General features: G+C 37.5%; 2 protein-coding genes across 2 annotated transcripts; one reads left to right on the top strand and one right to left on the bottom strand.

Annotated features, from left to right (window-relative positions):
- The first annotated feature begins 1,573 nt into the window (after positions 1 to 1,573).
- On the top strand, positions 1,574 to 4,867 carry LOC137715252 (tubby-like F-box protein 3). Its single transcript, XM_068454507.2, has 5 exons — positions 1,574 to 2,627; positions 3,321 to 3,408; positions 3,599 to 3,728; positions 3,810 to 3,983; positions 4,143 to 4,867. Exons 1-5 carry the CDS (start codon positions 2,286 to 2,288, stop codon positions 4,612 to 4,614), a joined length of 1,206 nt encoding a protein of 401 aa, XP_068310608.1. The 5' UTR covers positions 1,574 to 2,285; the 3' UTR covers positions 4,615 to 4,867.
- A 1,038-nt stretch (positions 4,868 to 5,905) lies between these two features.
- LOC137714655 (aspartic proteinase nepenthesin-1-like) lies at positions 5,906 to 7,853 on the bottom strand. The gene is made up of 2 exons (XM_068453812.2): positions 7,208 to 7,853; positions 5,906 to 6,741 (listed from the first exon to the last, which is right to left on the bottom strand). Exons 1-2 carry the CDS (start codon positions 7,851 to 7,853, stop codon positions 5,906 to 5,908), a joined length of 1,482 nt encoding a protein of 493 aa, XP_068309913.2.
- Between the last annotated feature and the right edge of the window lie 5,208 nt (positions 7,854 to 13,061).

Genomic DNA, 13,061 nt, shown 5'->3' with positions numbered 1-13,061 from the left:
AGCACACTATATACGACATATGTTTCATGAAATGTTTTATGGCATACTAGGATTTTCAGAAAACCTATTACATATTATGCTATTAGTTTTCATAAAACTTTGGAGGTTCATATGTTGAATAACTGTTTTAATATATATATATATATATATATATATCAACTTGGTCCACTCATATTTGTTTTACACCCCCTCAGGATTTAGAATCGAGGTGTACAATCTCGGTGTCAAGGCACTTCCGTATCGGCATTTTCGAGTCCTCTTGGGGTAGGACCCACTCCTTTGTTCATTCAATTTTTAGTGTTCTAGATTAGTTGTATGCTATGAACACGTTCCTTAAATGCATATTCATTATATTTAAATTTATAAGTCTTATTTATTTCTTATTCTCATGCATTTTAATATGATTTTGTCATCTTCAAGTCTCAGCCAACACGTATCTATCCTGGTATTTGAAAGAATATCAGGATCGAACGTGTCAAGCCAGGTCGAGAATTAAACTTTCTACAATCACGGTGATTTTTGGTCGCTGACCTCCCAATTTATGAAAACTATCCACCAATGACACTACCCCATGTTGAAAAATAGGTGCATTTGTCCTGACAAGAAATAAGCATTCGGAAGGACTACGTGCCTACGTCTGGATACATACCCATTCACTCAAATCTGGAGAGAAAAAGGTTCAATTACCTTTATCACGAATTATCCTATGAGAGCAGGACAAAGGTACAGAGATGCTAATTTTTCATTGTAACTTGAACACGGATGGTACATCATGTGTTTTTATATAAGTGGTGAAAATTTTTATTTTTTTAAATTATTAACTTTTTAATACACATATTCTACCATTTGTATAGTGACACATAATGTATCATCCCGTGTTCCGGTTACATTGAAAAATCTCTTCCAAAAATTTTAAAACGAACTGGTTCATGTCATAGATAATACTTGCATGCAATTTAAGCAATCATAACTTTTCAACGGTCGAATCATATATCCAAAATAGTAAATCTGCCAACATCTAGTCACTATTTCCGCAATACTTGTGTGGCATTAAATGCTCATAACCTTTCAACAATTCACATAATATAGTAAACATGTTATTATTTACTTACCGTGCGACAATATATGCGAGCTAATAAGCGCTCATAACCTTTCAACAGTCCAATTCACATAACGAAAATAGTTAATTTCGTAATATCTACTTATTGTTATGACAAAACTTAGAACCTCGCAATTGTCAAATTTCAAAAAACAAAACAGTAAAATTATGTCAATATCTATTCATTGTTACGATAGTACTTTCGCGCTATCAAGCACTCAGAAACTTTCAATGGTCGAAACAAATCTAATCATTTAAAACCAAATCCACTCCAAATCAATAAATTAATCCAACCGTTAATGCAAAAGTGTTCCATCCCAAAACCAAACCCCACCCCCCACCCCGCGCGCGCGCGCCGGGGGGACCACTCTTCCAAATCATATCAAATTTGTTCAAATGCCATGTTTAATCTTATCAATCCATTGTTGGGTTGGGCTAAACTAGAAAAACCAAAACCCATTAATCCAATCCACCAGAACAATCCAAACCCGGAACCAAACTCGAATTCGGACAATAGGAACTAGAAGTATATGGATAAGGAGGAGGGAGTGTATTGGTAACAGAACCCATCATCTGCCATCACCGTGTTCTCTCAGCGACCGCAGCACCCAGGCAGGCGCAAAAACACTGATCACCAAAGCCATGTAAATCCTCCGCGCCCAAATTCACATCATTTTTCGCAAATGGGTATCAGTCTCTGACTCAAAATCTGGTCCTGTAAGCTGGTTTCCGAGGTTTGTTTGGCTCAATCTCTGTAGAAGTGTGAAGCTTTAATGGGTTATCAGAAATGTTAGACTTTTAGTTTCTCGTAGGGTAATTTTGCAACTGTTGGAAAGAGAGATCTGTGGGAAAATATCAGATTTTGATTCTATTCGGCGGTTTGATCTGTACTGGGTATGTTTCAGTTAATGGATTTGTCAATGATCTATAGGATGGTGTTTATTGGATTCACATTTGAGGGAAGAAATTTTATAGTGAATTGTTAATGGTTGGCTGTTTTGATTGAAAGCATCGAACTTTGGTGGTTTAGGTTTCTGGGTTTTGTTTCTTAGGGCTAAGTATCTTACATTTCGGGGTGAAGTTCTGGTTTTTTGAGATGAATGTGGGCTAGCCTGAAGAGGTTGGAGGATTCATAGGAAGTTTTGCGGTTTTGAGTTTTGCGAAGGCAAGGGTTAGGGAAGCAGCGATGTCTTTTAAGAGTATGATTCAAGATATGAAAGGTGAGTTGGGGAGCATTTCTAGGAAAAGCTTTGATGTTAAATTTGGAATGAGATCGAGGTCTCAGCGGGTCGTTCAGGATACCTCATTTCGTGTTGATGCATTGAAGCAGAGTTGTTGGGCGAACATGCCTCCGGAGCTTTTGAGAGATGTGTTGATGAGAATAGAGGCGTCTGATGATACATGGCCTCCAAGGAAAAATGTGGTGTGTTGTGCTGGTGTTTGCAGGAATTGGAGAGAAATCATGAAGGAGATTGTGAAATCCCCAGAAGTTTCGGGCAAGCTGACATTCCCGATCTCTTTGAAGCAGGTTTGTGAGACCGGCCCGCATCCTTCCTAATAAAGATTCTTGTTCATGTATTTCCCAATTGTGCTTTATAATGTATTTATTTTTCGTTAATACGTTTCTTGGTATAACTTAGAATTGATTTTCAGAGTTAGGAAAATATGCTTATATCGTATGTAACAATGCTAGCTGGCAAATTTTGACATGCATATTCATGAATTATGATGGACACTGTGTATACTGGTATGAGTGTTTCACTTAGTAATGGTTATGATGCTCATGTTTTGTGATCTTAATAATTTTGAAGGACCAAATGAAAAGTTTTAATGTATAGGGTAGGCGGCATCTGACTGGCTCAAGTGTTAATGTTTCGTATCATTTTGGACTGATTTGAAAGTTTTCCAAAGACCATAACATTCTTGTGATTGATGTGCTTTTTTAAAATTTGACATACATTCTCATTAAAAGTTTTCGTAAGGCTTCTTTGATTAATTTCTTATTACTCGACACGTTCAAATTTTGTAACATTTTTGGACTGATTTGAAAGTTAACATTCTTGTGATTGATGTGATTTTTTAAAATTTGACATATATTCTCATTAAAAGTTTTCATAAAGCTTCTTAGATTAATTTCTTATTACTCGACAATCATGTTGTTATCATATCTACCCCTTCTCCATTGAAATATCAGTTGAAGTCTTTGTTTACTATTTTGCAGCCTGGTCCAAGGAACTCCCTCCTGCAGTGTTATATAAAGCGGAGTCGTAGCAACCAGACATATTATCTTTTTCTGGGTTTAAGTCAAGGTAATTACTGAATGTTTTGTCCTGTGTGGTTGTGCTTGCCAAGTTTTTCTTTTATTGGGTTGTCTATAATGCTCATGGTAAAGGTTGATAAGGTTTTGATTTCGGGTTTCATTAAGTTCCTTGCTAGATTTTAAGATCAAGTTTTCTTTCCAGATGTAAATGTAATTGTTTTAGCTTTTGTACTTGCCAGCCTCAACTGATGATGGGAAGTTCCTTCTTGCGGCAAAAAAGTGTAGACGCCCAACCTGCACAGACTACATCATCTCTTTGAATGCCGAGGATGTGTCGAAAGGGAACAGTGCCTTTGTTGGAAAACTCAGGTATGTTCATCAGCCCTTTAACATGACTAAATCTTGATCATCTTTTAGCCCTAAGTTGATTGGCCCATTTTCCTCAAACAGATCAAATTTTCTGGGCACTAAATTCACAATCTATGATGCGCAACCTACTAATAGTGGAGCCAAAGTCACTAAATGTCGTTCAACCAGGCTTGTGAATAAAGTCTCTCCCAGAGTTCCTGCTGGCAACTATCCTGTGGCCCACATTGCTTATGAGTTGAACGTCATGGGTGCCAGGTATGAGAAACTTCTTTTTGAAACTTCCTGGTCTTGCCTTTAAATGAAACTAACGTTGAAGACAATTTACCTAAAGCTTTATGATCGTAACTTTCCTTTCTCTAGGGTTGTTTTTTTTTTTTTTTTTTAAACATTTTATGTAAATACTGTCAATATCAGAGGTCCGAGGAGAATGCATTGTGTAATGGATTCCATCCCTGCCCGTGCTGTTGAGCCAGGAGGCGTGGCACCCACACAGACTGAATTTCTGCATAGCAACCTGGATAGTTTTCCATCCGTCCCTTTTTTCAGATCAACATCAACCCGGACAGAGAATTTCCCATCTCCACTAGAGTCTGGTGAGAATGAAGGCATGCTGGCATTGAGAAACAAGGCGCCTAGGTGGCACGAACAGCTCCAGTGCTGGTGTCTCAACTTCAACGGACGAGTAACAGTTGCCTCAGTTAAAAATTTTCAGCTGGTTTCTTCTCCGGAGAATGGAGTTGCGGGCCAGGAGCATGAAAATGTGATTCTTCAGTTTGGAAAAGTGGGTAAGGATGTATTCACCATGGATTATCAGTATCCAATCTCAGCCTTTCAGGCATTTGCCATTTGCCTTAGCAGCTTTGACACCAAGATTGCTTGCGAATGATCGGCAAGTAGGTTGCAATCCACAGTCGTAATGCTTGGACTCCAAGTAGTTTGTAATTGTGTACTTAGATGAAAACTTTTTACTTTTTCTTTCTTTCTATTTTTTTTCTCGTATTTTTCGAAATCTTTCGGGTTAAATTATGGCTTAAAACTTCTTTTTCCTTTGAACTAAAATATGATGGTCTCCTCTCGTTTCGTTTTTGTGGGAGTTTGGATCGCAGGTTCAAAGAAGAGAAGGGAAATCATTAACCGTTTTTCTGTGAGCAAATTGTAGCAATAGTCGTTTAACTTTAACTCAATTAGAGCAATGATCATTCAACAAAAAATCCATTACTATTGGTTTGTCAACTCATCAAAACGTGCATCTATTGTTCCTCAACTAAAAGACCATTACCATTGGTCTCTCAACTTTAATCCAACTGGAGAAATGGTCCCTTAACTTTAACTTAACTAGAGCAATGGTCCCTCAACTTTAACCTAATTGTAGCAATAGTTATTTCAACATAACTTATTTTGACAAAATTCTAACGAAGTTCATGAAAATGACCATAGCTACACGTTGTGATGAGTTGAGCGATCTCAATTGTAGCAATGGTCATTCCAACCTAACTTATTTTGACAAAATTATAACAAAATTGACAAAAAATATCATAGCTACACATTTTGATGAGTTAAGGGACCAATGGTAATGAATTTTTAGTTGAGGGACCATTGGCCCAATTTGATTAAAGTTGAAATACTATTGCTACAATTTACTCTTTTTCTATCATGAGAATCAAGGATTGGATTGGATTAGAATACGCCATGTTTGGTGGCGTGGATTGGATGGGATTAGGAACTAGGAGCGGATTGGTACCATGCAAGGAAACCAAGGTCTACCTTGGACCTCACTTGAGTTAAGGGCCTCATTTTACAACTCTGTACTTCCAACCCAATACATTTTCCAAAAATAGATTGCACATTGCTCAATGTACTACAGTATTCCATTTTACAGTCTTTAAGGAAGAGATTATGCACTTCCCCTGCATGCTTTCTTCCCGTTTTTATAGCCTTTGGGTTGAACAAACAGAAGAATGCATAAGGAGAAAACGAGAGCAAAAAGGTTGTAATTCAAGAGCGATCTTTCAGAAAACGAAATAAAAACTCAAATATTTGGATACTGATTAAATGAAATGAGAGAGAAAATGAAAGGTTCCAACTCCTATATATCAAAGGAAGAAGATTACATGACCAAATCATCATAAGAGAACTTGAGGCAATTTATTTTCAGCATCGTCTAAGCTTTGAGCTGCTCAAGAATTCTTAGCACAATCCTCTGGAGCAAACTTGAGTAGGCTCCTTTTAAGGTCAAATATGTATCTGTAATCGCTTAGTTGCCACGATCCGAAAATAGTACGAACATCATCTGGAACGAACGCCAGGCATAAAGCATCTCTGTTAGACGACCGGTCGTGCATCAATATGAAACCGCTTTCGGGTGCGACGTCAATGTTCGGATGGTTAGGACCATCAAAGTGAAAGGTAATAGTAGGGAGGGCCTCGTTAGCCTCGCGCGGAGGCGGCGACCAGTTGTAGCAAAGCTCAAACTTGGGATAAATAGGGGGAAGAACCTTGTTAAAGCTAGGGTATCTCAGAAAATGCATCTGCAGATACATAACCAATGCCTGGTGAGCAGGGTTGATGAGAAGAGTAAAAGAACTTCCATTGTCTATAATACATCCTCCTTCTGTCCCCCGCTTCCGGATCTCAAAAACAGTCGGATTAATTAGAAGCTTGTGTCCATCCACACTTATTGCCTTCAAGTTGACATGGTAATAGGGTACGAGATCAGAAAGAACTAATGGCGTGACGCGTACGCCACCAAGTGGTTGTGGGATGTCGGAACCAAATCGGAGATATGTTTGAACATCTCTCCGGCGTGTTAGGCAGAATGAGAATGCTCCATCAATAAGATGGGATATTTGGTTTGGAAAGGAAATAGGATCATATCCCAAACCCAACATTCCGGATACCTTATAGTCCTCACCCGCGCCAAAGATGTCCGCCGTCGCGTCATAAGCACAACCCAACACTATGTTACCAATAGCCTGTGCACGCCCGCTGGTTGTCAAAAGACTGAAAGCTTCACCTGCAATGAAATGAGAAATTATACGGAATGACATTTTCATTAGTGAACAACTTTCATGTTATGTGCCGCATTAGTTGTGCTAGCCAGCGCACGTACTAAATATTGATGTAAGCAAACATACAAAAGGTTTAAAAACAATGTTATAATACCATTAAAGTTTCAGATATGAACAAAATATTAGATATACAGACCATAACTAAAATAAATATCGATATCATGAGATAATTAATTTAAAATTTTGTTAGCCAATGAGTATTTGGTCCAGTAAAGTTATGTGGTGAGCATGAACTTTTCAAATAAGAAAAAAAAAGTTATTTAAGCATACAAAACTGACAAACACTCTAAAGAATCCGCATAAAAAAAATTATGGTGGTGTCCATCTAGCTCTATTTTGTATGTAACTAATAAATATTGCAAAGATTTGGATAATATTATCAAAACTTAAATTTAATGTCAAAATCCATACTTCCGAGAGTAGTACGGACACCGCTGCCGTCCTGGTACGTAGAGTCCATGGAGCAGATACCCCCTTTGCATTTGCCTGGCTTGCAAAGGCGGTGACCACCACAAGGAAGAGGCATATAGGTTTTGGACTGGCTGTTAGGGAAGGGGGGATCCCTGGTTTGAAAGCATTTCGGTTGAGGCTTTTGCTTTAGGCAGTCCTCACACAGAGTCCAAATGAGTTGGCTCCCGGTGTCTGTGTACAAGTAGTATGTTTTAAATGTGCTGGCCGGGAACTTAGCATCGAAAGTGCCAAGCCCAAGTTGTACAATGTACATGCCATAAGGGTAAAATTCGAGTTTAAGACGAGGCAATTCATCAAGAGGGTTCTTCGTAGTTTGTGACATATTATTGCTGAGGAGGGCTGCTGCAATGGTAGCATCTATGTACCGCTTTCGCGCATTCGTTTGTTGTAAGAGTAGTTGATTTTCTTCTGTGTAGGAAATGTTCCCGGGGTAAAGAGGCGATTGTGGTGAAAAGATGTGTATGAGTTGGGTGCTGAAACCATTGTTTGGTTTGGCTACAACAATGGTACCACCCCACAGTAGTGACAGCAGCAAGAGCAAACTAATGTTTGATAGTTTGTAAACAACATGATCAACTGCAGTCATTATTTTCTGCTGGAAGGGTTCAATGCCTTTTTCTTTTTCCAAATTCAAAATGGCTTGGGTTGGCTGGAATGGTGCTTACTGCTTTATAGTATACGGATATATGGCCGTAATTAATAATTAAGAATATTTGGATTTGTTTCCTTTTCTTAAAATTCCATATATATTAGCATATTCTCAAAAAAGAGAGAAAAAAAAAAGCCTCCTATATTAGCAGTCAAAACCAATATAAATAAGTATAGAAATACCTTGTTAAAAAAAATTATTAATACAAATATGGCTTTAGCCACTGAACTTAATTTTCTCCACAAAAAAAACCCGACGTAAGTTTTTTATTCTAATAAAACGCATTAATTCCACATTAGTAAATTCATTAATTATATTTGATTTTACACGTTTAAAATTTTTCGGATGTCTAAAATATTACTATATGAATTTTTTGTGTAGACTATTAATTCCATGCGGATTGTAAGAGAACATTAATTATTTTACAAAAAGAAAAATAGGGCTGCTTGCTGCTCATAGTATATGATTATGATGTATGAGCCATAATCAATAAATTAATGATATTAGGAATTTTTTTTTTCCTTTGATTAAACTTCCTTATTAGCACAATAAAAAAATAAATAAAAAAAACTCCCATATTAGCATATTCTCAACAAACAAAAAAATACCTTTACTGAGAAAATGATAGACTTATCATTAGGGGAACGGCGTCATTCTACGCATACTTCATTTGTGTGAAATTCGGATATAACCATATATCTGATTTAGCACAATTCAAAATAAAAACTTCCATGTTAACATATTCTAAAATAAAACTCCTTTTGTGGAGAAAATAATAGACTTTTAAATATTAAGATTTTTTTTCCTTGCTTAAATTTCCATATTAACGAATTCGACACAAATGCAGAATGATGTAGGTGTTCTTGCACACAAGAAAGAAAAGATCGTTAAGACCTTGTCACATTGGTGTGGTGTGAACCAAAAGCTTTTCAATGCTTAAGTTAGACTTTAGATGTTAGATTAGGAGTCAACGAGATTTGAACTTACGCCGTAATGAAGGGGACCAACACTTTTCTACCATTATGGTAAATGGTCATTTGCAAAGTCTTTGATTGCATGAGATAATTAAGTTATTATCTTTTAGTTATTTTTAAATGAGTATGACATTTACTAAGGATAATTGTTCACTCATATTAATTAATTATTGTTGATTGATTATTAAATGAGACAATTTTTCATGAAATACATGTGAGAAGCATGCCATATAGAAATATGTTGTATATTTACGTTTCATTTTCTTTCAATTATAAAATTAAATATAAAAAAACTTTTGGTACTCAGTAATAGCTAAGACAGATTACTACGCTACCATTGTATTAATAAAAATAAAAAATAAAATAAAACTATTTAGCCACTTAGTACTATGGTCTAGTGATATTACTCTTCACTTGTAAGTGAGATATACTAGGTTTGATTCTTGCCAAAGACAAATTTAATTTGAACCACATTATTGTTAACCCATTGTGAGGCTAAGCACATTCCCTCCCTTAGTGTAGATAATATCGTTTGTTAAAAACAAAAAACAAAAAAAAAAAAAAAAAAAAACAACAAAACCTACATAGTTCTACACATAAGGTGAAATTCCCCATAATCTCTTCGGGGCCCCCGAAGGGGGTGGATAACCATGACTTGCCACCAGTTGTCCCCCCCTTTTAAAAGAAAAAAAAAAACATCAATTTTTTTTGTCAAAATTTCAATCTTTTTTCAAGAATTAAAATTCAAAAACCCCTAAATTTCATTTAAACATAATCAGTCGATTTGCTTTTTCTTATTTGAGTTTTATTAACAATATATATATAGTAGGTCTCTGTTATATTAGAACTTTTCATACAAAGTCACCTTAGTTAAAGTGAGATCTTTCTTCGTTTAAAACTTAAATTTATTTGATAAAGAAATTAATCCTTTGATTCTGATATTAATAAAACTAAATCCTGATTTGAACTTTAAAGAAAGAGAGAAAGAAGGGGGAAAAACAAAGAAGATATCCAGGATGATAATTTAGTGATTTAACTTTTAACCTTCAAAGATTTTTGAGCATTTTGCTATATGTATAAATATTGGCATCTCTTACTGAAATTAAGCCACAACAACAACCACCCAAAAAATAGAAGCCATTGGCCATATGGCCAAACCAATAAGCCTTCTCTTCATTTTATGTGCAACCTTGTTTCTCTTGAGTACAACTATTACTCTTGTACTTGGGAATAAACCCAATGGCTTCACCATGAGGCTGATCCACCGTGACTCCCCCGACTCACCCTTCTACCCCGGCAACCTTACCCATGCTCAAACCATTGAACTACTTGTTCGTTGAACCAAACCTCGCGCGCAATACCTTTCTACCATTCGTTCTTTGAAAAGAGGTATCAGCACAAATAGTACCATAAGTCCTAACCTTCTTCGCCCGAAGGCTGAATTTGAGCTTCATGGTGTGATGGCCACGTTCCTCGTTGAGGTAGGCATTGGCAACTTCCCAACTAGAACCCCAAAATACGTATCATACTTCTTAGGATTTGACACAGGCAGCGATACCATATGGACACAGTGCGAAGGTTGCAATAGAACCGGCCACTGCTTCCACCAGGTTCAACCCATCTTTCCTAAGAGCAGTTCCACCGCGGTGGAGGCCCCCTAGGGCTATCCACCCAGTGAATAGTAACTGCTCTTAATAAATAGTAACCGCATTTTGCATCTCCACCCCTACATTGAATAGCCTTGATAATTGGCTATTTTATTTATTTATAAAATAATACAAAATAATTTTATTTGTAATTTCGGATAAGATTTTTTATTGTTTTTGTTGCGCTATGTATCATTATTCGAAAAGACAATAACAATAAAATATTAGTATAGAAAAGTAAAATCAATTTTTTTCGGATTTTTAATAATTTTTTACATTTTTAAATTTTTTTTATTCACCTAATTAATCTATACCGTTGGATTTAAACAAATTTGAATTCCAACACTCCAAATTGTGCCACGTGGCACAACGGTAACATTTCTTTTTCTTTTTTTTTTTTTAAAGTTGAATAACGTGGACCGTTGATCTCAGATCCAACGGCTGATATTAAATAAGGTTTTTTATTTTTTATTACCGTTGGAAATCCAACGGTCCACAATTTGTAGCTGTTGAAATCCAACGGACGTGGGGAAGCCACGTGGCTCCCCAACGGTAACAAAAAATTAGTGTACCGCGGGCCCCTTTTCTGATTTTCTGTCCCCTGACGTGCGCTCACGCGCGCTTGAACACGACGCGCCTGACAGGAAAAAAAAATTAAAACAAGCGTCTGACGTCAAACTCACCTCAGGCACTCGGGCCTGCCTGGGCTCCCTCGCCAGCCAACGCTGGACTTCCTCACTGGGGCAATCAGTCCCTGTGCTGAACTTTCCGGCCTGTCCACAGAGGCCGCAATCCTATCAAGTTCAGAGAAGAATACCTTGACAATTCACCCGTGAGTGGAATTGCGGGACGTGAAACCTTCACTTTTGGTTCAGTAGCTGTTCGTGATATAGTTTTTGGATGTGCAACCGACTGTTCGTGATATAGTTTTTGGGTGTGCAACCGACTGTATTGGTTTCGGTCGTTACGACAGAATCCCAGGAAATTCGTCTCGCGGGAATAATGGGTGCAGCTTGGGGACAAGGCATGTCTACAACAAGTTTGGTGGAGTACCGTGGGGAAAGTCACTACTACGTCAACTTAGTAGGCATAATACCTAGAGAAGTCTTTGTTCGTAGGGGACACAACACCGGGACCATCATAGATTCCGGGGCAGATTGATCAGTACTCGTTGGCACCGCTTTCAACGTGCTGGAACAAGGCTTAACGAACCTATTTCGTCAAAAAGGTTATATAAAAATGTTAAACTGTATGGTTTTTATTTATAAGGTTAACCCCTTTATATATGTACATCACAAAGTATTGGGTTTCAAGAATTAGGACTCGTCCTTTGGAGAGTAAGAAAGGCTAATCTACAATTAATTACAATGCTTGTGTGACAAGAAAACCCAACTGGATCTTATTGTATCAGGTTATCACCCAGTTCCGCCTATGTTTATCAATAAAAAAGAATAAGTTAAGTTTCATCCATTCATAGCAATTTTATAAGCTTATCCATTCATAGCCAGAATCCCATGAACATGGGTGAATTTGGGAGGGAGGGAGAAGAGTTGGGGGGGGGGGGGGGGGGGGTTGGTTTGGGGGGGGGTTTGGGGGGGGCGGTGTGTGGTGGTGGGGGGTGTTGCGTGTGGCTTTTGGTGAGTCAGGAGTGTGATTGAATTCGGAAGGGATTATGTACATATCTCGTCAAGTAGAGAAAATCAAATCACGTGTAGTTCAATATGTGAACTTTGGAGAGCAAAATGCTACTGGTTCATCGAACCAAAGCTCGCGCGTATTACCTTTCAACCATTTGTTCTTTGAAAAGACATATCAAAACTAATAGCACCATAAGTTCAAACCTTCTTCGCCCCAAGGCCGAATTTGAGGGTCATAGCGTGATTGGCACGTTCTTTGTTGAGGCAGGCATAGGCAACTTCCCAACTAGAACCCGAAAATGTTGTGCTAGGATAGCACCAAACCACGTGGAACCAAATCAAGCTAACCCACAGAAAATATATCAAATGAAATGCAAGAACAAAATAGAAAATAACACCAAGATTTTAACGAGGTTCCTCCACAGTCAGTGTAACTGGAGTACGTCCTCGGAGCAGTAGGAGCTCACCCAATAATCCACTATCAACCAAATGAGAGTTTACAAAGTGTTGACAATCTCACAACCCAAAAGCCCAATACACCCAATAGCTCTCACACACTAAAGAAACAAATAGAGAAATAAATATAATGAATAATTTCTTCTCTATACATATAGCTCAAAGCTATTACAACAACAACTACTTTGGTAGATGATTACTAACCAAATGAAGCAGCAACTTCTCTTCTGTTTTAGGCTCTCTGTAACTCTCCCTTGCTCTCTGCAATTCTCCCTTGCTCCCAAAACTGAAATGAGCTCCCTCACTTTTCTCTACTCTCGGTGCTCTCACAAAAAGGAATGCTGAAAAAACAAATGGTGCCCTTCCTTCTTTTTCTCTACACTCGGCTGCACCCTTCATTCCCTTTTAAAAAACAACCAAATACAAATAAAA

This window comes from Pyrus communis, chromosome 3 (assembly GCF_041283825.1).
Source record: "Pyrus communis isolate YQ-2024b chromosome 3, ASM4128382v1, whole genome shotgun sequence".
Classification (NCBI taxonomy): Eukaryota; Viridiplantae; Streptophyta; class Magnoliopsida; order Rosales; family Rosaceae; genus Pyrus; species Pyrus communis.
Note: the sequence above shows the minus strand (reverse complement) of the source record. Positions and strands in the feature narration are given on the sequence as shown.